General features: G+C 46.4%; 1 protein-coding gene across 2 annotated transcripts in view; it reads left to right on the forward strand.

Annotated features, from left to right (window-relative positions):
• Positions 1 to 23007, forward strand: part of VCPKMT (valosin containing protein lysine methyltransferase) — a 111917-nt gene extending 88910 nt beyond the window's left edge. Inside the window, exons 5-7 of one of the 2 annotated variants that reach the window (XR_014968900.1) lie at positions 3026 to 3131; positions 14656 to 14751; positions 21259 to 23007. Coding sequence is in view for 1 of the 2 variants with exons in the window: in XM_085627001.1 (XP_085483127.1) it covers positions 3026 to 3130 (105 nt within the window). In the remaining variant the exon portion in view is untranslated. The remainder of the gene's footprint in view (positions 1 to 3025; positions 3132 to 14655; positions 14752 to 21258) is intronic. The other variant, XM_085627001.1, reaches the window with a different exon arrangement.
• Positions 23008 to 23548: the final 541 nt, after the last annotated feature.

Below are 23548 nucleotides of genomic sequence, written 5' to 3' on the forward strand. Positions count from 1 at the left end.
GGCATTTTCTGACAGGAAAAAAATGAAAAATTCTGTCAGAAACTGGTAGCTCCTCACTCCAACAGGTGTAAGACGTCGAGTGAAGAGGAACTAAGAAGGTTTTAAGCAAAATATTTTTGACAAAAAGCCAAAGTAAGAGGTGAAACTTCTGGGTCCTGACTGAAGGTGCCGGAAAGAACAACTGACTTCACTGTCACCCCTGAGGCATGATGGGAAGCTAGGGTTCATGACTGCCTTAAAGGCACGGTGCCAGTGCTTTCAATTTTATGCTGTTAAGTCTTTTCTTTTCTTCAATGCAGGCTATGGGCTACCGATGACTGCTCTGTTACATTGCAGCTTCTGTAGTTCAATAAAAAGAGTACCAGTGTCTCTTTTGCTTTTTCTTTCTATAAGTGTATATAACAGAATTAAAAACAGACTACATGTCTATTGATGTAAAGGAAACTGGTTGACGCATTGTTTTCATTAAGGCAGCATTGTCTTACTTGTGGAAAAAATATATATAGTTTTAATATACTCCTGGGTCCCCCGTACATAGGTGGGAATATTCAGTGCTTATGACTTGGATGAGGATACCCCTGGAAGAGAACTAGGATTACAGGTCAGTTACTTATCCATACAATACATCCAACCCCTTATTGCATATGAAGGAAATCTTGTTGGGTCTGTGTATAGTAAACTGTATGCAGCAGTTTAAGGTGAACTAGGTGGAAACCTGCTTTTATCTCATTCATTCTAGGTTTCCACATTGCCTCCTTCCACTCCGTTTCATCTAGACTTCCTAGACACTTATCCCATCTGTAACTTTTGGTACCCATATAGCTGATAGCATTATTGATTAGGGTGTAGGATATCAGTGATAATTGCTTTATCTTGTATTGCTTCACCTCATAATCTTTTCTCGAGAGTGGAACAGTTCTGTACTTCGGCCACTCTCTCCTTGTGTTGTGCATGTCTTACATGCATATACTTGAACATCTGGGTCTTGGCTAACCTAGTCTTTTTCCTGTTCCCCATGTAACTGAATCTCTGAGTTTGTCCTCATGTCTCCTACTTTAAATTGTTCTAGTCTGTCCCGCTGTTGGAGCACTAGCAGTGCCCCTAATTCTTTTAGAAGGTAACTGTCCCAGAACAGAGTGTCCTCTGTAATTTTGCCCAGGCATCTCATTGCCCGTCCGCCCCCCACCCCTGGCCCTCCCTCCACGTTACATTTGTTCATGCGTGGTCCACAATGTACATAGGTCTCAGCCATTCAACCGGGGCTTTTCTCCCATAGATCATTGTCTGGTATCGTCTACCTTCCATAATGTGCCTATCAATCAAATATGCTGGCTCTCTCGGTTGGGTGAAGGCCCAGTCATTCATTACCACCAAGCGCGATGCCCAGTAGTATCTATGAATATCTGCAAGTGCTATTCCCCCGTCATACACTCCTTTGTGGTTCATATTTTATTATATGCATGGAGTTTCTCCATTCCACTGCATTGTCTAATTTTCAGCAACTAGAAAGTAAATGTTTTGTAGGGCTTGAATGAATCATGGCAGGTACCTAATCTTTAAGAGGGTGGCTCTTCTAATACGGACCAGGAGAGTCATCACCAGTCCTCCACATCCCTCTTGAATATATTCTGGATTGTTTTTAAATTGCGCTTAGATAGCTTTTATTTGTGTCTAGATTTTTGAACGCCGATTGGGATTCTTTGAATGGGCATACAATCTCTGGTCCCGGCTTCCAGTTTGTGACACGGAACACAGTGGGTTTCCCATGGAGTACTCTGTCTGTATACCTTGAATCTCTTGAGAACACTTTCCATAAATCTTTCTTGGTCAGCAAGGAATTCCCAAGAGCAAACCAATCTCTGTGCTAATAGACTAATGTGGCCAACATGGTGAGGAACATGCCCTCCCAAGAGAGGATTTTAGAGAGGACTTTTTTTCATATATTTCCCTCGAAGTCCTGGATGCTCCCACCAGATTCCTCGCTGCAAGGGAAGTTTTGATTGCCTTAGAACAATCCAGAGAATTAAACAGGTCTGTGCTCAGAGCAGCCCACCTTGCTCTGAAATCCTCCAAACTACAATACGGTGCCAATGTGTTCAATTTCAAACAAACACATGCAACGTACCAGGACATCTGAAAGGGCGGGATTGAAACCTCCGAGCATCTGGTATAGGACAGGGCTTACCATTGCTAGTAATTCATCCGCCAGGTAAAAGAAATACCACCAAAGGGGAGCACGACATTGGTTCTAGGTTGAGGAGTTCGTGCCGTCTGTCTGGAGTGGGTCTATTTGTTTACATCCCTAGTAGCCATGACAGGAAACAGTAAATGCTTAGGGCGGGGCATTCGATAACTGGTGTCAAAATAGATCGCAATCCCCAGCTGAAGAAATAGGACAAACCCACGTTCTAGGACGCCTGCTGTTGCTGATTGCTAGCGCTGCGGGTCTGGGCAAAGAGAACCGTTCTTTTCTGCACTGGATGGATGGCCCTTTGAAGCTGCTGCCCATTCCAACAACACCAAGTCCCTGGCAAAGTCCCATCCTCCGCGTGCATCCTGAAGGTCTACATATGAGCATGATGACCCTGCAGCCTCACCATCCTCGGAAACTATATGTAATTGTTACAAATGCAGAGAAAATTTGAGCCTTAGGGTAATCCATGTTGTTCAACCCAGATTTCCGAATGGCTGTGTGATAAGATTGGGGAACTTGAGAGTGGGCTCTTTTGAAGCTTTTAGTAACCGGCCTGAGGCGACGGCTCTGTGCATTATCCCAGGCATTCACGAGCCGTAATCCTTTGAGTTGGCGCACAGACTCCGCCTGAGCATGTTTCTAAAATAACAGACCGACTTCCGTTTTATTTAAAGGTTTTTCAAATGACAACTGTTGCTCTGCAAACTGTGATTTTAGGACAGTAACGTGTGTTGCATGTCAGGACTGTGCGTCTCATACTAAATATGTTCCTGATTTTATGTAAACTAGACCGATAACTCAGTAGTTTTCCATGTCATCTGTTTATAATAGCTTCTGCGGATGGATTTCGAATGGGAGGCAGTTCCTCTGGAGAAGCAAGATGAAGACTATCGAAGTGAAGACATTCACATTTTATGCATCCACAAAAAAGACTAAGGTAGTATGGAATTTATATATATATATATATACTTTCATGGTGTACTATGGGATTAGGGTGATGACATTGGCCAATCAGGCGACTACATAGCTCTTACCAGGGTACATGGTGAATTCGGTATTGCTGTTTTACTAGCAAGGGGAGGGGCTTTTTTTAAAACTGTCCTTGCATAACATAAAAAAAAAACATAACCTGTATTTGTAAAGCACACATTCACTGCAACGGGTATCTTAGCACTGAATAACAGATGTTTATTGCTACCCAACTCATTGGCACACATTTGATCGACCTCAGAAGGATGAAAGGCTGAGTGGACCGCCCGGGATTTGAACAAGTGACCATGAGGTTAAACACAGGCTCATACAGTGGACGCATTAGTCCACTAAGCCACCAGACCTTGAAAATACTTCGCTTTTTAGGGTTTTACATCATTTCTGTTTGCTATTACAAACCCTTTTACAAAACTGCGAATAACCTACTCAAATTAAAATCAAATCAAAATCAAATCAAATTAAGCTTTATTCAATTTCTTCATAGGAAACCATACCCAGCATATACAAAAAACATGTAAAAATCATTCTGTTAAAAAGAGTATATATATATATATCACAGATAAAAACTACAGACACTATAGTACCATCATTTTAATAAGCCGTTCTGCATCTAATCACACACTTGGAACAAAACCTCACCATAGAGAAACGTGTATATTTGTTTGATAGAGCCTGTAAAAATAAGAAAGCAGGTAGACCTTGTCTAAGGCCGTAAAGCCTTCGTATCGGCCGGATCCAACTCTTTCTCTGTTCACTATAGAACTTACAGAATACATTGTTGACTGTAATGAAATATCATCACTCATATTTTTTTTGAAATATAATTCAGCCATGGTATTTGAAGAGCAAAGTGAGATTTAAGACCGTCCCTGACAATCTCATGGTTGCGGGTTGTTTTCTTAGTGGACCAGATCGTGTGCCACAAAAGAATAGGCTTGATCTTAATTAAATCAGTTAAAAAGGATAGCCACAGCTCAGCGTGGCATACGTAGGATAAACAGCTACTTGGTAACGCTAGAATATGTCTCAAAAAGGCATTCTCCACCAATTGCAGTTGTTGGCTGTCAGTATACCCCTTTACTCCTGCTTCGTAAACACCTGTTATTAGACCCTTTGATCTATAGATGATTAGTAGTTCTCTGGGTGGTTTTCTGCCTAGTTTCCTTGAAAAATAACACCGTGCTGTAGTACGTTTCATAAACGGGAGATTCCTAGCACTGAAAGCCTGTCTCCACTTACCATCTTGATCAAACAAATTGCCCAGGTAGAATGTCTTTGTGGAACTAATCTTCGTGTCTTCAATAAATACATCCTGCCATTTTTAATTACTTTTTCACACTTCATTATAAATGTCTTAACTTTGACTAGCAGGCCTAAGTTCTGCATATAGTTAATAAAGCTGGTTATTAAGCAATGGATCCCCACCAGAGTGCGGGCCATGTGTACAGCATCGTCGGCGTATAGGAGGGCGGGAATCGGTCGACCAATTTGTGGTAGATCACAGCACTGTTCGACCAATATACTTCCCAAGCTTTTGATGTACAATGTGAATAGGAAGGGTGCACCGGTATGCAGCCTTGCCTTACCCCTCTCTCTACGCTAAACAATGTAGTGCCCTCTCCCGTAGCACTATACCGCACCAGCCCGTAAAAATTATTGTGCTTTTTAGGGATTTGCACATTACTTTTGTTCGCTATTACAAACTATGTTGCAAAATGTTTGAATGCTGTTGTCCAGTGTTTCGGTAACTTTATGCGGTTTCTTTCCTCCAGATATATTGTTTATGCTTAAGGGTGTTCTAGAGGATACTTGGAGAATGTCGGATGATAAATCTCCAAATCTGTATGTAACACTGGTGTGGCGGTTGCGTTGACATCCTTGAGTCTAACCTTCAGTGAAGTAGAGCATCTACTCCACAGAGAGTCTGTCCTACTTTCTCCATTGCCATTGTTTGGTGTAAATAGTACCACCTTTTGGATAGCACTTGCTACGACAGATTTTTCAGTTTAATCGAGCTGTAAATAACAGCCAGCCATGTTATGTTATGTTACGACTATTTATTGTGCGCACAGATACTCCAGCCAAGGAGCGTCCTGGCGCAGAGACAAGGTAGCACGTAACACAACCACAGGCTAAAAACAGAAACTAAGAAACAGCTAAAACAAGAAGGTTTTTATAGCCCTCCGAAAGGTCAGAAGGTCCTCCAGCAAGCGGATTTCAACAGGCAAGGAGTTCCATGCTGACGCAGCCATTACCCTAAACGAGCGGCCTCCCATGCGGCTAAGCCGTCAGTCAAATACACCACTGTGGAAAGTTGACCAACTGCCTGGATTCAAATAAGGGATCTGCAGGTTCTAGAAAATGTTCGGTGTAGCAGGCGGCTTGCAAACAATTTACTATTCTTAGCTGAAATGGCCCCGGTGAGATTGTACACCTTGTCATCTAGAATGCCTTTGTACTAGAGAGCACATTGGTACTGCACCGTTCTTTCTCTATATAGCTCTTCCTGTTACATGTGTAAATAATTAATATGGCCATTGGACTGTTTGGGAAATATGCTTGTGTGTCATTTGACTAATATTCCCATAGAAAGCCTGTCAATGAAGATTTTACAGCGTTCATAGGCCTTTACAGTGTTCCTCTTTCTCTACGCTGTATTTAGTCTGTCACAGTGCAGCAACATGTGAGCCAATTTTTCAGTAGTGCGCCTCGATTTTCTAACGGGGACAAGTTGCTTCCTGGACACTGGCCTAACTGAAGCTTCAGTATCAAATAGTCTAAAGAGTCTAACAAGGGTAGAAAGTGAAACCTCTGGGTTGTATCCTTCTCTTTGTTTCGACTTTTCATTACAAGTTTTCAAATATAACCATGTAGTCTTTACATCGTACGGGATCCTACTTGTCATGCGCAGACAGCAGCAAAGTATTCCTCTTACTCTCTCCTACTTTGGGTGTGCCCTGTTCCACTACTGGTGGCAGTTGTCTACCCGTGAATGGTGCCCCCCCCTCCCCCTCAACCACAGTATCAAATCCTTAGGGCCAGCCGTAGGTAAATAACTGTAGGTGGTTGGCTTTGCTCTAAATATTTGTTTATTAAATAGTGCACCAGTGGATCCCACAGTTTGTATTGTTTGCCTAACTGCTGCTTATCATGAGCCCTTCTCCAGCTCCAAAGTCTGCCATATGCTATTTTTTTTTTATTTATTTTTTTTTAAAAAGATTTTATTGTGCATAAAAAGGGTTACAAACACGGGCCTACAACCACCAGGGCCGGCCGCTAGTAGTCGAAGTGTTCCAGCATATCAGAAAACAATGACTGGCCCACAGGGGCTCCGCACTATCACAGTAGATCAGACTGCACATAAGGGAAATCAGAATACACACTTTTAGTATAAATAACAACAAAAAAGAAAAATACAAAAATACAACAAACAAGGCGAAACGACTTATGAAGGGCGGCGAACACCAGCCGGGGGAGTCAACACACCAACCACCCGGGGGTGGTCAATAAAAGAAGACCTGAGAGGGAGGGGGGGGGCCACGAGAGAACCAAATCTGTACTCCATAGTACGAGATGCACAAGGAACCCTCAAGGATCAGGGGGACGAGGCAACCCCGGACGTATCCACCAAAGGGGGAGCACAGATAGATCCACGATACGCGTTCCACTGCCCCCAAATTTTACCCCAAGCCCCCGGTTTACCACGAGCCACATACACCGTTTTCTCCCTGAACATGCACCAGTCCATGTTCTCCTTCCAGACGGACACGGTTGGAGGCCGCTGGGAACCCCAAAGCTGTGCAATATCTCTCTTTGCAATCATGTTCCCCAAGGCCGCCCACCGAGCCTGAGCCGCATTGCAGTCATTGGGCTCCCATACATTCAGCACACAACGACGCACCTCCGGCAGCAGAGCGACCCCGGTGACTCGTCTCATAATATCATGCACCCGGCGCCAGTATTCCGCCACCTCGCGGCATTCCCATAGGATATGGAGAAAGGTAGCACTGAGCCCGCAGCCACGCTTACAGAGTCCGTCGTCTGAAAACCCCATCGAGACCAGGCGGGGGGCCCGTCACATATACACGATGGAGAATCTTAAGCTGGACCAGGCGGAGACGGGCCGGGATGGCCACCTCCTTAGGGGATGACAGTGCAGTCTGCCAGTCCTCATCGTCCAGCTCCACCCCATCTCCCGTCCATGCCTCCCGAAGACGCACCAAGAGGTCAGCCCGATTGTTTATCAGTTTTTTGTAAATCAGGGAGATAGTACTGTCGGGGACGTGACCATCGAGTATGCGGTCCTCGAGAGGCGAAGAAGAAGGGACCGTGGTCCCCTCCCCAAAGACCGAAAGCAGGGCATGCCGAACCTGTGCATAACGGAAGAACTCTCTGTCACTAAGCTCATACTCGCGCTGAAGCGCCGCGAAGGATTTAACCGCACCTTTAACCCACAGGTCCCCCACTCTGCTGATGCCGATCGTATCCCAGCGCTCGAAGCCTTTCGTTGTCCAGAGGCTTCCCAAGCGGTCTGAGTCCAATAGAGGAGTGGCGCACGTTAAACGCTCACTCCAGCCCATCGCCACATTAGCCGCCTTCCATACACGGACCGCAATCCTGGCAGGGCCCGTAAGGGCCCTACCAGCAGACCGCGAGTAAAGCGCTCTGTTATAGATACCGCCGGGGAGCAGGAATTTATCCATCTCATATGCCGGGTTCGAACCAGGAGCGTACGTAGGATGATTAATGGCAGACAGCTGGGAGGCCCAATAGTACCGTCTAATATCAGGAAGCGCGATTCCCCCGTCATACCAGGAAAGAGTCAGCTTGGCCAAAGCGATACGCGATCGCCCGTCCCAAACCAGTCTCCGCTGCAAACTCTCCACCTCCCTAAAGTAGGCCGCAGGAATGACATCGAAGGAGTTCTGGAGTGCATAAAGGAATCTGGGAAGGGACATCATTTTAAACAGCGCCGCGCGACCAAGCGGAGACAAGGGCAGCTTACACCACCGAGCCGTATCTGCCCTCAAACGCCGGAGTGGAGACAGGAGATTCTGCTCATAGCAGACCGCCGGATCCAACGAAACGTACACCCCCAGGTATTTAAAGCCGGACTGAGATATTTGGAGCGGAAGCCGAGGCGGCAAGAGAGGAAGACCACCAGAGATAGGATACACACAAGATTTGGACCAGTTGATTATCAGACCCGAGTTTTTCCCGAAGGAAGTAAGGACATCAAAGAGAACATTGAGCGACTTCCGCGGTGAGGTGAGATACAAGAGAATATCATCCGCGTACAATGAAACCCGATCCTCGAAGCCCGGGGCCCACCGGAGCCCTCTAATCGAGGGCTCCCAACGGAGCCAGGCAGCGAGCGGTTCCAGGGCGAGAGCAAAGAGCAGCGGGGACAACGGGCACCCCTGCCTAGTTCCCCTCCCGAGAGCGAAAGGCCGAGAAACCCGCCCATTGACAACCACCTGAGCCATTGGTCCATCATAAAGGAGCATCACCCAGCTAAGGAACCCCTCCCCAAAACCAAACTTCGCCAAGACGGCCCAAAGAAATGGCCATTCAATGGTATCAAAGGCCATCGTGGCGTCTAGGGAAACCAATATGGCCGGTTCAGCGAAGTACTCCGCCCTAGCGAGGACGCCGTGCAGACGCCGTAAGTTGAGAGCGGTATTACGATGTGGGATGAAGCCACATTGATCCGGATGTATCAAGTCACATATAACGCTCAGCAAGCGATTGGCGAGGACCTTAGCAAGGATTTTGGGTTCGGCATTCAGCAGGGAAATAGGCCTATAGGAGGCACAGCGGTCACGTGGCTTACCCTCCTTGGGAATCACCACTATAGTAGCCAGACGCTGGTCGTCAGGAAGGGAACCCCTCTCGAGCGATTCCTGAAACATATGACGGAGGAAAGGCGCGATTTTATCCGGGCGCAACTTATATAGTTCAATCGGCAGACCGTTGGGGCCCATAGCCTTGCCCGAGCGGAGGGAGCGAATCGCAGTAGCTATCTCTTCGACAGACAAAGGGGCATTCATCAGCTCGCGGTCCTCGACGGATAAGCCGGGCAGGGCAATATCCCGAAGCAGAAGACGAGAGTCGTCCTCATCTCTATCAGACACCGGGGAGTACACTGCACGGAGGTGGTCAGCAAAACACTCAACAATCTCACCAGGCTCAGTCACACACACTCCATCCGACACCCGAAGCTCCGGGACCACACGATTCACTCTCTCCTTCTTGTCCAACCAGGCAATCAGCTTACCCGCCTTGTCTCCGGCGTCATACAACCTACCCTGCTGCTCCCTATACATAGTCTTGGCAGCATCAGTGACGAGAGACTTATATTCAAACTGCTTCAGGCTGAGGGCATGCTGCCCATCCGGGGTGACACCCGCCTCCAAGGCTGCTTCCAGCCCCGATATTTCAGTCTCCAGCGTCACAACCGCCTCTCTCTTAACCCTCTTGGCCTCCACTATCTGGGACAGGGCATGCCCGCGGAGCACTGCTTTGAAAGCTTCCCACAGGGACACCGAGGACAACACCGACCCCTCATTCTCAGAAAAATATTGATCAATCGACTTAATCAGGCTATCACGGATCTTGGGGTCTCGCAGGTACCAAGGGTTAATAGGAGCGATCCGCCCAGCGGACCGCGACCCGGTGTCAAAAAGCAACCACAGTGGGGAATGATCAGAAATAACCCTGGCCAGGTGTTTGACCTCTCGAATCCGAGTAGCCTGGGCCGCGGGCATAAGGAAATAATCCAGTCTGGAGAGACTCCCATGGGCCCCAGAGTGAAAGGTGTACTGACACTGTGTCGGATGCATTAACCTCCAACAGTCCACCAGACTGAAGGTCTCCAGGAGCCCGCCCAGCCACGCCTGGGCAGCAGGGAGAGCCCTGGGCGGATGACGGTCCAGGTCACCCGAGACAACCGAATTAAAGTCCCCACCCATAAACAAAAGACTGTCAGGAAGCCCAAGCAACATACGACCCAAGTCTGAGAAGGTGGAGTTCTGGAGGCCCGGGGGAACATAGACCGAGATCAAGGAAAGGGACTGCCCCTCCCACCTCCCAGTCAGAGACACATAGCGCCCTCTATCGTCTGGGACCACCCTGGTGATCTCCAACGGAAGTGATGCTCGCAAGAGAACGCCCACCCCTCTCGAACCAGTGGTGAAACCAGAGTGGGCCACAAGTCGATATCCCCCCCTGTTCATAGCCCGACAAACATTGCCAACCAGATGCGTCTCCTGTAAGAACACCACATCAGGAGTCAGACGACGCAGATATTGCAGCACAACACCCCGTTTGATACGGTCCCCCAATCCATTGACGTTCCAAGACATCAATCTCAACCCGTCCCCCCCCATCCCCTCCAGTAGATCAAGGGCCCCCTAGCAAAGAGCTCAACACCCAAGGATGAACCATAGCCAATACTTCGCCTTGAAAACAAAAAACACAAATGCAAACAACCCCATCCACCCACCAACCCCCCCCCAACTCCAACACCCCCCACCCTGCACCCCTGTGGTCCAAAAAACCACCCCAACTTGCAGTGTGCCTGTCGCCCTACAAACCCCATTCTACGAAAAGACCCCGGAGGAGGGAAGGGACCCGTCCCCGCCCGCTCCCCACACACAACATAGTGAAACAAAATGCACAAAAGAAGTAGAACCCAGCCGAACAGTACAACATGGCAGAGTCCGGGACCATAAGTCACTCCAAAGGAGACCCGCCACCCTCGGTACCGGCAGAGGGCCCAGTCCGGTCACCCCGGTCCGGCAGCGAATCCAGCCAGTCACTCACAGTCGCAGGAGAGTCAAAAAAGGTAGTCCGATCTTCATGTTCCACTCGGAGCCTTGCAGGATAAAGCATAGAGTACTTGAGACCGAGGTCCCGGAGACGCCGCTTCACCCCCTGGAAGCCCATCCGCTGTTTCTGGACAAGTTGGGTGAAGTCCGGGAAAAAGTTAATGGACGAGTTCTCATGTCGGACCGGGCCATGGACCCGTGAGGCCTGCAGAATCGCGTCTCGGTCTCTGTAATGGAAAAGTCTCGCAACGATAGGCCTCGGGGGGGCACCCGGTCGCGGCCGGCCACCTGGGACTCGATGGGCCCGCTCCACAGCGAAAAACTTACTCAGGCCAGCGGGAGCAAGATGTTCGAGGATGAGCTCCTCGACCAGGAGATCAACCGGGCGGTTATCGGAGGTCTCCGGAACGCCTATGACGCGGATGTTATTGCGGCGGGCCCGTCCCTCGAAGTCTTCCAGCCACCGGGCCATCAGATCATTGGCCGACTTGAGATCGCCGAGAGTGGCCTGCAGGTCCGACATGTCCGTACCAAGGGAGGACGTCCGCACATCCAGCGATTGAACCCTCTCGTTGGTCTTAGAGAGATCCGCCCGGATTAGCGTAATGTCAATGGCCACCGTGTCGATTTTACGGGCCAAGGCCTCGTACTGCGTAGCGATGGTCTCTCTGATGCCCTTAATGGCGCCCATGATGTCCTGCAAGGACAGATCCGGAGAAACGGACGGGCCACCACTGGTGCCCTCCGGGGGGACATTGGCCGTCCCGGGGGATCCTTTACCCTGAGTGTAGCGGTCCATGTTGTTCGTCTGGACCGGTCCCCCACGTAGGGATGTTTTGGTCTTACGCCTCTCGGGGTCTCCCTTGCCTCCCATGAGAACCTCGATCGCCGAAGGGGACCACCGAGGAAGCGTCGAGGTGGCACAGGCCAGGCAGACGCGTGTCGCACCACGGGCCGCAATATGGCGGAGCGAAGGGACCACCGTCAATGAGCACACTGGCAGCAGACGAAGCCACCGGCATCAAGCGAAGGCAAAATGAAAGCCCAGTCGCACCAAGCAAGTCCACAGTCCAGCCCCTCAAAGACCAAAAGTGAAACCGAAAGTGATGTGACGGCCACTGGCACAGCCCCGCTGCCGTTGTTGTTCAACTACGCCCCGGCTCCACAGATCACCCTCGCATCGGGCACAGCCGTCGGGTGGGCCTCAAAAGTTCAAACCGCCATAACTCCGGATTGCCAGGTCCGATTTGATTTCCGAAAGGAGTTTAGTGTTCAGCCAGCATTCGTCTCCCAGATTCCATCAACCAAGTCAGGATAGATTCAGGATAAATTCCGAGGAGCAGCGAGGGTCCGGGGAGCGCTGTGCTCACGCGACCATCTTGGATGCGCGCTAGGCTCCTCCCCCCTGCCATATGCTATTAATCCACAGTGCCTCATTTGGTGAAGTCTTTGTCTTTTCCAAAGCAAAGTGATCAGACATTTCTCTGCCCCCAGCATAAGGGACAGTAATGTTTTACAGGATGTAGTCTTGTGCTTTATATCATTTGGCATACCCCTTATCAACTCTAGTCTAGCGCCTGCTGGGACAGGACAGCCAAAACCTTTTACAGCTGAAGCAGAATTTCTTGACAAAGTGGCACAATACTTATATAGTCCCACCAGATATGAATTGTTCTCTTCCCCTTTCCCTCCTACCCACACCTCAAACATGCATCTCAAGAGTCTGCGTAATTGTACATCACCTTGTGCATTAGGACTCAGGAGGCCATTTTTAAAGAACTTCTGGGTGTGTCGCTCACGCTCCCCTGCTCATCCTTCTGTGGAATTGTCTACCTCTCTTGCCCAGTATTCCTGAAACTTACAAGTTAGCTTGGCCTTGCTACTCGAAAATATAGCTTATAAGTGGGAATCCAGCCCTCTGTTACTGTTGTTTGGCCTTGCTACTCAAAAATATAGCATATAAGTGGAAACCCATCCCTCTGGCACTGTTAAAGGTGGACAGTCATTTCTCAACGCCACTGAGAGATCTGATAGCTGCTTCTCTAGTGGGAAGGTTTAATACCCATTGTTGCAACTGCTGATATTGCACACTAGCATCCTTAGTGACCTTAACTTTTTCTTAAACTCTTTGAATGTCCTGATCTTGCAAGTCATACACCTGTATTTCAGCATGTGATACTCGCCCCTTACCCATGTTCCAAAGACCTCTCCTGCCATTGGTGTGACGGGCTGAGAATTAAAATTGACAAACATTTGGGGTGAAAGGAATGTTGTCGGGCTGCCTCGGATCACACATCTCTAGTGCTGTTTTGGTTAACTCTGATATATAAAGGGTTCTAGAGCTTCGTTTATTTGCGCACCAGGGTATACTCCACAAGGTTCTGCTCATTTGTACTTGTTCACAGAATAGCAAGCTCTTCTCTGTCTCCTGAGTCAACAACGTTTTTTTTTTTGCAGAGTTTTATAAAGCGCGAACTTGACCCGAATCCAATCGGGTATCGGAGCGCTTTACATAGCACCAGTTATGTTACATAAGGACACGCATTCATTTTATTTTTTGTTAGGCCCGGGGAGATTAAGTGATTTGCCCAGAATCACAGGATGTTCAGCGTCATTACCGAGACTCAAACCCAGTTCCTCAGGTCCGAAGTCGAGCTCCCTAGCCGTTAGGTCAACTCCTCTCCCCTTCACAGTAATGAGAAGGTGTAAGACTTGGTAGTATGTAAGGAGATAAGAACTTGCCTTCCCGCCTCTACTCTAGGCGTCGTATGCATCCTCTTAGACAAGTTCTTTCCCCTGCCTTGATAAATTTCAGTATTTGTTGGAGTTTCGAAATGTCTCTGTTTAGGATCAAGTCTACAGTACTTGATACAGGTATAACCAGCGAGACCAAAGGTTTAGCTCTATTAAATGTATGTGGTCGATCCAGAAGCTGTAATGGGTATGCCATCTTGTCAAGTCTGCCAGCTTATGCAATTTCAAGGACTGGCAACCTGTACTCCAAACCCTTGTGTCACTTGTACATTTGACTGTCACCCACGTATCGCAGGATGATTAGACCATTTTAAGCGTGTGGTCCCCTCCATAACACCTCACCATGTCTGAGGGTTTTATAGTAAGTAGAGAAAAATGGGATATCCTTAACATCTCAATCCATCAGGCCCTTAATCTTCTCTGGCACCGCTGGGTTTGAAGATTTTGGGTCGGGGAGTATCAATAGGACAGCATTAGCAAACAGGCTGACCTTATGCTCGGTCACATCAAATTGTATGCTCGTGATCAGTGTACTCTTCCAAATCTGAGCTTCAAGGGGCTCCATCACTAAAGCAGGAGATTGGGGGGTCAGCCTTACATAGTCTCTTTGTAAGAACGCTGTCTTGGAGACCTCCATTGACTCTGATGTGCTCTTCTGGTTTGCGATGATACGCCATGATTCTCCTTATCATATGTGGAACCAGCCCACTCTATAGAGCATGGCTCTAGGTTTTTCGAGGTCGCTCTAGCAGAATTCTTTGTCTGCAGCCAGCACCAAAAGGTGAGCAGGGATTCCTTTCCTTCTTGCATTTTCATCTAAGTGGGGGTTTTGAGGCTGTCGTCCAGCATTTGTCTTTCTGAACAATGTCCTTTCTCATTTTTACCCAGTTCTCAGTGAAGAACCTCTGATATTTCACCTTCAGCTCCAAGAGGCACAACTTGATCCGATTTAACCAAGAAGGGCATTAGTTGTTGTTTCTGTTAGTAAGTATTGCGATGAATGTTTTAGTGTTCAACTTTAGCAAGGCTATGAGTCTGTAAAGTCTTCTGTGTCTTTCTTTGTTTGTGTATTATAATGCCTCCTGCATTGAACTTGTTGCTGCCAGTAAGGGTGCACAAATTGTACAAGTTGTTCAGTGGGCCAAGAGGCTAGAGCTAAACATTTTAAGCATTTTAGCGATAAGGCCCCTTGGGCCTGGGCGCTAGTTTGTATACCTGAAGAGCTTGTTGGGGCTCACTGTGTTTGTGAATCTCCTCGACTCGATCAGCTGATAGATATTCTTACAATCTGCAGAGACGCAAGGTATCATTTAACTTGGGGGAATTGCTGCATTCCCCTACGTAAAGCTTCTGGTAAAAGACAGTAGAAATCCCTCTTTGCCTTGTCATCCTTCACCATTTCGCTCTGGCATTCTGGGTCGATTACTTCATGCTTTGCCTCTTTGTTCCTGGAATATCGGATCCTACAACTTGCCTGCTTTATTGTCATGCTTGTTAAAATGTCTCTGTTGTAGGAGAGTAAGCTTTACTCTTAGTCCTCAGTACCTGTATTTGGAGGTAAACAACGTTTACAACGCCTCATTTACAACGCAAGGTGTTACAACTACTTGCTGTAGGGGGCAGAAGGTGTTGGATTTTCAATGCAACACCTTCCCTACTGTTGCACACACTGGAATTGGAATAGTAACTTATATTATTCCAAACTCTAGCGCCCCCCCGCACACAGCAAGTCGTTGTAACTACTTGTGTTGTAATGGCATGCGATGCAACAATGCGTCGTTGTAACGAAGTGTGATGTTATGGCATACGTTGTAAACGCATGCGTTGTAGCGAGTGCTATTCGTAGTTGGCCCACTGGGGGGCTATCACTCTATGGCTTTAAGTCTATACTTAAGCTTCTGTCCCTGCTGTGCTGCTTTGAGTTCTGCAATGAGGTGTTCTGCAAGGAGTATCCTTTCTTTTGGCTGACACCCTTCTAAATAGTTTTAGATCGTTTGTATATTTGTCAGGGGCGTAATGAACCGCTTTAATAGCTGCAGCGGGGTGGGGTTTTTTGTGGGAGTCTTTTGTCTGCAACTTGGATGGGTTTGGAAAAGGGAACGTAGGATGAACGAGTGGATGCATGAGTGGGTGAAAGGGGGATGAAAGGATGGTTGAGTCAGTGAAAGGATGGATGAGTGGTGAAAGGATGCATGGAGAGATGGGTGAATTAAAGGATGAGTAGGCAGATGGTTGGGTGAAAGGACGGGTGGATAAAAGGATGGGTGGAGGAAAGGATAGATGGGTTGGTGAAAGGATGTGTAGGGGAAAGGATGTGAATGATTGGCTAAAAAGATGGGTGGGCGGAAGGCTGGCTGGGTGGGCGGAAGGCTGGCTGGGTGGGCGGAAGGCTGGTTGGGCGAAAGAATGAGTGGGTTAGACGATGTGCAGATGGGTGGAGGAAAGGATGGCAAAGTGACTGGAAATCTGAGAGGATATAGGAGTATGACTGACAGGATGGCAGAGTCATTGGAAATCTTAAGAGAATGGATGGATGGGTGAAAGGATGGTAGAGTGAATGGGATACTCAGAGGATGCCTGGATGGCAAAGTAAATGGAAACCTGAGAGGATGAATAGACAAAATCAATTGATGGATGAGAGGCTTTATTGATGGATGGCTAAGTCAAATGATGTATGTATGGGTGTACGGATGGATTCATGCATAGATGATGGATGTGTAGATGGATGGATGGATGAAATGGCGGATGGATGAATTGGTGAAATGTTAAATGATGGATGGATAGACTGGTGAAAGATTAGATGATGATGATGATGAAGGATGGATGGATAGATGAATGGATGACAGAATGTAAAGGTGAAATGGTGGATATCGAACAGGTAGATGGAAGGGTGAATGGATAGCTGCTTGAGGATAGCTGCTTTAATGAAAGAGGAAAGGGAGCTCTTCTAGATAGACTGAGGATTAAAGATGGATGGATAGATAGATGAATGGACGACAGAATGTAAAGGTGAAATGGTAGATATCGAACAGGTAGATGGAAGGGTGAATGTATGAATGGATAGCTGCTTGAGGATAGCTGCTTTAATGAAAGAGGAAAGGGAGCTCTTCTAGAGAGACTGAGGTTCACTTGCTTCGCTTGCTTGGTGCTCTCAGAACTTTTGTTCCAAAAGAGGGATATATTTAAATTTTCTTGCTACTCCCTTGATGTGTGTGTTGGGAATCCCATTATATCTGGTCTCATTTACAGCACTCTGTTGTCTGGGTGTCACACCCTTCCCTTTCCATTAGGGAATGGGCGTGGTCTGACGTGGATATCACCACTATGTCGACTCCTTATATTTTGTGAAGTGGAACTTAGGATGTAAATATGAAGTTGATTTTAATGCAGGATTTATGTGTCTAGGTAAATGAGTATAATCTTTAGCAGCATGGTTAAAGTGTCGGCAACTTTCTATAAACCCTTGTTATGTCGGTATCTTTCCATAGTTTTAGACATCGCTCCCGAACTGTGCATGTGGTGGTATTACCAGCCCATACCAGGGTCCTAAGCTAAGTTGGGTCTCCTCTCAGTATTAATATCCCCTCCGCCAGTTACTCTCGAATTACAGTGCCCATAAATGACTCTTGTGAAACATTTAGAGCGTGTGCATTTAGCAAAGTGTGTTTCTCCCTGTATATCTGTTCTCTCCTGATCGTTAAACAAGCCACACTTGGGTTCCCCCTCCAAAGTATGGGCTCCCCTGTCTGGGAAGATTCCCAGAACTGGAGGTCATAGCCCCAGGTACATTCTAAAATGGTAACTACGAGTTGAGTGGGCCACCTTGAGGGGGGAAAAAAGTGCCATCAATTTGAAAGGTCTTGAATGTCCCAATTTGAAGGTGACCATACAATGTAGAAAACTTTGCAAACAATTGGTAGTAATCTTGCGGTTCACGAGGGAAACTCCCCACACCGCTGAGGAGGCCATACCAGTGATATTGGAAGGGTCTACACATGTCACTTCAGCATTAACCTGAAGCTTACAGCTTTTGCCTTGACTGATATGCAGCCTGTTTTATCACAAGTCCTCACCTCCTGCTCAGGTCATGGTGCATTAAACTCCTCAACTGGAACAATGGATGTTGCCTCTGTAAACACTGCTGCAGGCTGCACCTGCGGCCTGTTCTGGTCTCAAAGGCGTGCCGAGTAAATAGAATTTGTGGGAAAAGGCCACTTGGGTAAAATGTAGTATGACTGAGTCTACAAACACCCCATACGCAGCTTGCAATAAGTAATACCGCGATTGATTTTCACTTTATTAGTCAGCCGTGTGCTCATTTTTTACATTAAAACATTGGAGAGTTATAAGACTCGGAATCTTTTGACGTTGAATGTTAGAATACCAAGACCAACAGGTTGACTTTTCGGTACCTCGCGTTTGATAGTGTTCGTTCGACGTTCAGGTTTTAATGTAGTATTCCATCCTGACTGCAGGTGGCAGTACTGCGCTGGCTTACTCGTGCAATTCTTCTTGCCATTGAACAACTCACCCTAGGACTGGCTGAACTGTTAGTGGCTAGATCACAAATAGTTTACAAAAAGTGTGCAGAGAGGTGCATCAGCACATGTACATTTTTCTCCTACTTTCTTTAAGGGCAGATCTACATATGTTTCCAGTGTGGGAATGTCGCTGCAAAATGTTTGTGAATATCGGCAACATTCCTACCATTTTAGTACTTCATAAACTTTGCAAGGTCTGTCTTACTAACCTATGCTGGCCTTTCCTTGCCAATACGTATTGAAATGTAGGACTGTGACAAAACTGTTATACCAACTAGTAAGTGGAATCTGTTGTAAGAAACACAAAAAGCTATGTGAATTAGGCCCATTGTTTATATCTAGCTCTAGTGCATATCAGACAGATGGTAAACCTGTGCCATGTTTGCTTCAATTAATCAATCCCTGGTAACTTTCTAACAACCTCAAACAGCTGATGAACCACACATTCGTCTTGGTGCCTCATTAAGTCCTCTGTGGACCTTCCTTTTATTCATTGGATTATAGTGGAGATCTGGATCAGTGAATTAACTGGCATCTGCTGCGATTGCAAGTCACAAGTTGAAGTCCCAGTGAGGCCAACTCCCCTTACAACCCTCTCTGGATGACATTTTGAGTACCAGCAGTAAGAGCTTCACAAAAAAGGATGATTATTATTCTAGTGTTTATTCCAACGGGCAAAAAATTGAAATACTTCAGATTTTACAAGAGATATCCGCCACTCTAAAGCGCTTTATCGTGCGCCGTGGCTGTTTTCACGTGTTCAGCTCTTGCATGTTATGTCCCGAGAAGACTTTAAGCTCCATCATTTACCACCAACGAAAAGGAAACCTCCTCGGAGAAATTCTACAGGCGGCCTGTTACGTTGGAGTGAGAGTGGTTGGTTTCAGGGCCCATATTTAGACGGTGTTATGCTGCTTTTATCACTTTTAAGCCGTTTGCCACCCCTGCCCCTACGGAATGAGCGAGTTTATAATTTTTTTTATTTATTTGGGACACATATCTCCGATGAGGATGTTTTCAGTCGTCTCTCCCACAGTGCTTTAAATGGGGGGGTACTATCCGGTACACAGTACCGGCACTTTTTTATTTTGAGAGGGAGAATAACAGCACTTCTCAAGAGAAATGCAATACCTTTTAATTTAATTGGAGAGTACCAGCACTTCTCAGAAACCAGCAGGTACTCTAGTTCGGGGAACCTGCACTTCAATTTTTCCATTCCAAGCACTGCTCTCCCAAGTGCCTGGAATGTGGCTGCCTGCGTCACCCGTAGGCTGACCAGTAGGGCAGGTAGCAGCTTAGCGCTGGTTGTCCCCATCCAGGTCGCAAACTCTTCACCCCTTGCTTTGCGCCACCCCTGAGGCTTGACGGAGTTACTGGGCGAGCCAAAGGATTTTGGGGCGGAAGCAACCACAAGAAAGAGCCCAAAGGCATGGTATACCAATCCAGGCTATTTTGGGCTGAAAGAAATAAGACATGTTTACAAAAAACGTCGCGTAGCAGAGATGCAAAGTTACAACAGCAGCCCTCTGAATTCAGATCTCTCTTTCTTGCAGCCCTTGTACAAATCGGGCATTAAGGTGACAGAATTGCTTTAGTCGCATAATCTATTCCATCAAACACCATCCAAAACAGCACACAGCCATTCACACAGCAGAGGGGCTTAGCTACTCTCCAGCCAGTCCACACCGCTCTTCAGTCTTGTTACCAGAAAACTTCATATTTAGTTTCACCATTCATACCTTCACTCATTTTGTTTAGGAAGACTGCAAGAAAGGGATGCACAGGTCTTCCATGCAGAAGCCCTTCAGATCACAGGCACCAAGCCAGACCTCTGCATACATCTGAGGAATACATGCAGACCCGTATTTACTGATTGCCGCTGTCCTTACTCCTGGTTCTCATTCACCTCCTCCCTTGCCCCCCAATACTTCCATCCATCAATAAAAAGACAATCATTCATATCAGCTCTGGTCTACTAGCTACAAGCATGACCTCTCCGGACTATAACGAATCTCATAAGGGCTCTGCATGTCACACATGTTTACAGATTATCCCATTTTTACCCTGGTAACTTATTTAATTGAGATGCACATCTGAAATCTGACGCATTTAACTAGTTTCAGGGATGGGGCTCATTAAGCGTCCTGCTGGAAGTGGGTTGAGTAATACCACACCTGGTAAATGTCAATATCACAGGATATAGTTCAACATTATCCCATTTTCTTCACCTCGAAGTGGGGCACAATGTGATAATGCCACATATTTTCTAGGAGTGGCAAAGTTGTGCATAATTCCGTGAAATGCAAATCAGTAATTTAGTGCTACATTTTAGCAGGAAAGGCGTTTGTGTGTCAATTTTTGATGGACGGAATGCTGAGTGAATCAAACATTCGCCTCAAGTCAAGCGATCTGGGGTAAATCCATTGTTCTTTTGCTCACTACGCTAACCCAGTTTGGACCCCGCCATATGCAAATCAGTCGTGACCCTGCTCCTCATGGGATTAGTCCAGTATGAATTGCCAATCCAGGTCCTCCCTGGGCTTGAAACCAGCATCCTGGACTGGTTACGGCGTAGAACCCCCTCATCAGCCAGGCGAGCTTGAGTCTAGCGGCACAGCAAGCACGGGACCCACATCTGAGCATATCCATCGTGCTTAGGGCTAAAAGTGCTGCGGCAACAAATGATGGCCGGAATGCTGAGTGAAACATACATTCATCCCAGTCAAGAGATCTGGGTTAAAGCCATTGTTCTTTTGCTCACTACGCCACCCCAGTTTGGACCCAGACACATGGAGTCAAGCTAGCATGGCTGATAACATTATTTCAGAATAAAATATTGAGTAGTGAGTTAGTCATTCCCAGTTCGAATATAAGCTAATTTTACCTTTCAAAAATTGTACTATTCCATAAAGTTTACCTTTTTTTGGCGTCATCTTCTCTCTTTCTGTAGTGTACAACGATTGGACCTTGCATGTGGCAGTCTGCAGGAAGCAGCTGTGGGAACGGTGCAGCTTATTCAAGACATCTGCTCCATATGACTGAAGAAAAGTGTCCTGGTCAACAGGCGTACGGCAGTGGTCTGAGGGGCCCATGGTGGGCTTTCGGTGGGAAATGTAGTCCACTTCACGTTCAAGCAGATAAATAGAGGTCCTTACTTTGACTGACCTCAAGTGTATTTAGGGGGTTTATCCATTTGGAGCCCCTTTGTGTCCTTAAGGTCCCAATGCTATCTACTTAATTTAACGAAACACCACCTATTATTAGCGAACTTGATCACAGTTTCAATTTCTGAATATTTCCAGCCAGACAACCTAATCTCTATTCGTAAGTTCTAGAGCTGAGAGGTACTGAAGGATGTGCCCCTTCGATAAAGATTTTCATGCACTCCATGTCACCTCGAGATTTGTATTCTGTAGTGCCAATTTCTTAAACCTGTTTATATGAATAACAAATATAATATGTTGTGTGGATCTGCTGTAGCATAGGCAGATGTGGATGTCAGTTAAATAAAAACAACGAAACAAAAAAGACACATGCTTTCACACTCACTGCATCGCTTTGTAGACAGAAAATCCACACCAATTGAAACTCGAGCAAAAAAATTCTTCTAACTGCCTCTGGTGCCACACCAGTGAGAAGAATCATCAACAATTCCTGAACTACAGGAATATGACCTGAAGATCTAAAAAAAAGTCATACATAACGTCCATTTACTAAAGAAAACAAACCTGGACCTGTTTAACCCCGACAACTATTGGGCAATTACAAATGGATCTTTCCTGGGCAAACATGTTAGAAAGAGCAGTGTTCACCTAGATGCCTCAATTCATTGTTTCAGACTTTCAAACAGGATTCCGTCCAGGAAGATGCACAGAATCTTCCCACATTGCCTTCTGGTATGACCGTAAGAGCATAGTTGACCAGACAGGGTTGCTGCACTACTTCTCTTGGACCTCTCATCTGCCTTTGACACGGTTGACCCTGACCGGTTGACCCGGACACTCTAATACAAAGTCTCTACGAAGACAGCAAAGAGGGGACTGCTCTCGACTGGATGTATCCAATCTTTAAAGCAGAACAAATGCCATGCATAATAACACAAGGTCCAGGCTTCTATCTCTCTTGTTCTGTCTAAACTATTACACCAATAGTTTCTACTACGAATCATCGTTAACAACTATGAGGACTACAACGGATTCAGAACTTTGCTGCTAGACTACTCTTACATTTAAAGCCACAAGCCCACATGTCCCCTGCCTTGAAGACCCTACATTGGTTACCGGTTGCCAGAAGATCCACATTCAAGTGGATTTGTATTACCCACAAAGTGATACATAGAACAGGGCCCCTCTTCATCAGGAATAAAATCACCAAATACATTCAACAAAGGAACCTCCGCTCTAGATTGGCACCTCATCTTCAAAATCCCACCATGCAAGGAAAAACCCATAGCTGGCACATCATTCTCTGTTCAAGCAGCCAAACTATGGAACTCTTTACCCCCACACATAAGATCCATGGATAACTACCTTCTCTTTAGAAGACTTCTCAAGAGTTGGCTCTAAACCCCACTTAACCACCATGCTCAAACATAAATATACAGCATATCCCTATGTATATAAGCATTTACTTTGGCTTTATATGTGTACCTAGATATGTGTATTCCTTTGAATAAATGCGTATAGTAATGGTTTATAAATAGGTGTTCATTAGTTCTACTTAACAAATGTACATATTGCTTATGGTTATATTCTACGTTTAACATTTATATATGTCACTGCATAAATAAGTACATTTTTCTCATAACGATCTACAATTGCTTCACTATTGAATTACAAACAAAATATAAAAACAAATTAACTTAAAGTACAGCAACACTTGAAAGTTGGAGTTTATTAAATACAACTTAAATCTACATATATTACCTTGCTTATACATAAATACCTTCCATGTACTTGTGTATCTTTATATTTATTACTTTACTTCTAATTCAGCATCTCCAATGCACTACCCTATATGTCACCTTATACCTCTTGATATATATCCTCTACCTCCACTCATCCCAAACCCCATTCTACTGCTATGATCCCCAAAATTACCCTTTCTAGACTCTTCCCTCCTCTAACCCTTCTTGCATCATCTCAGACCTTTTACTATTCAGATCTCTCTAACCAGTCTTTCTAAACCTATCCCTCTGACTCGTTCTCCCTCCACCTCCCCTTTACCCATCCCAAACCTCC

The sequence above is a fragment of the Triturus cristatus genome, chromosome 9 (genome assembly GCF_964204655.1).
Source record: "Triturus cristatus chromosome 9, aTriCri1.1, whole genome shotgun sequence".
NCBI lineage: Eukaryota > Metazoa > Chordata > Amphibia > Caudata > Salamandridae > Triturus > Triturus cristatus.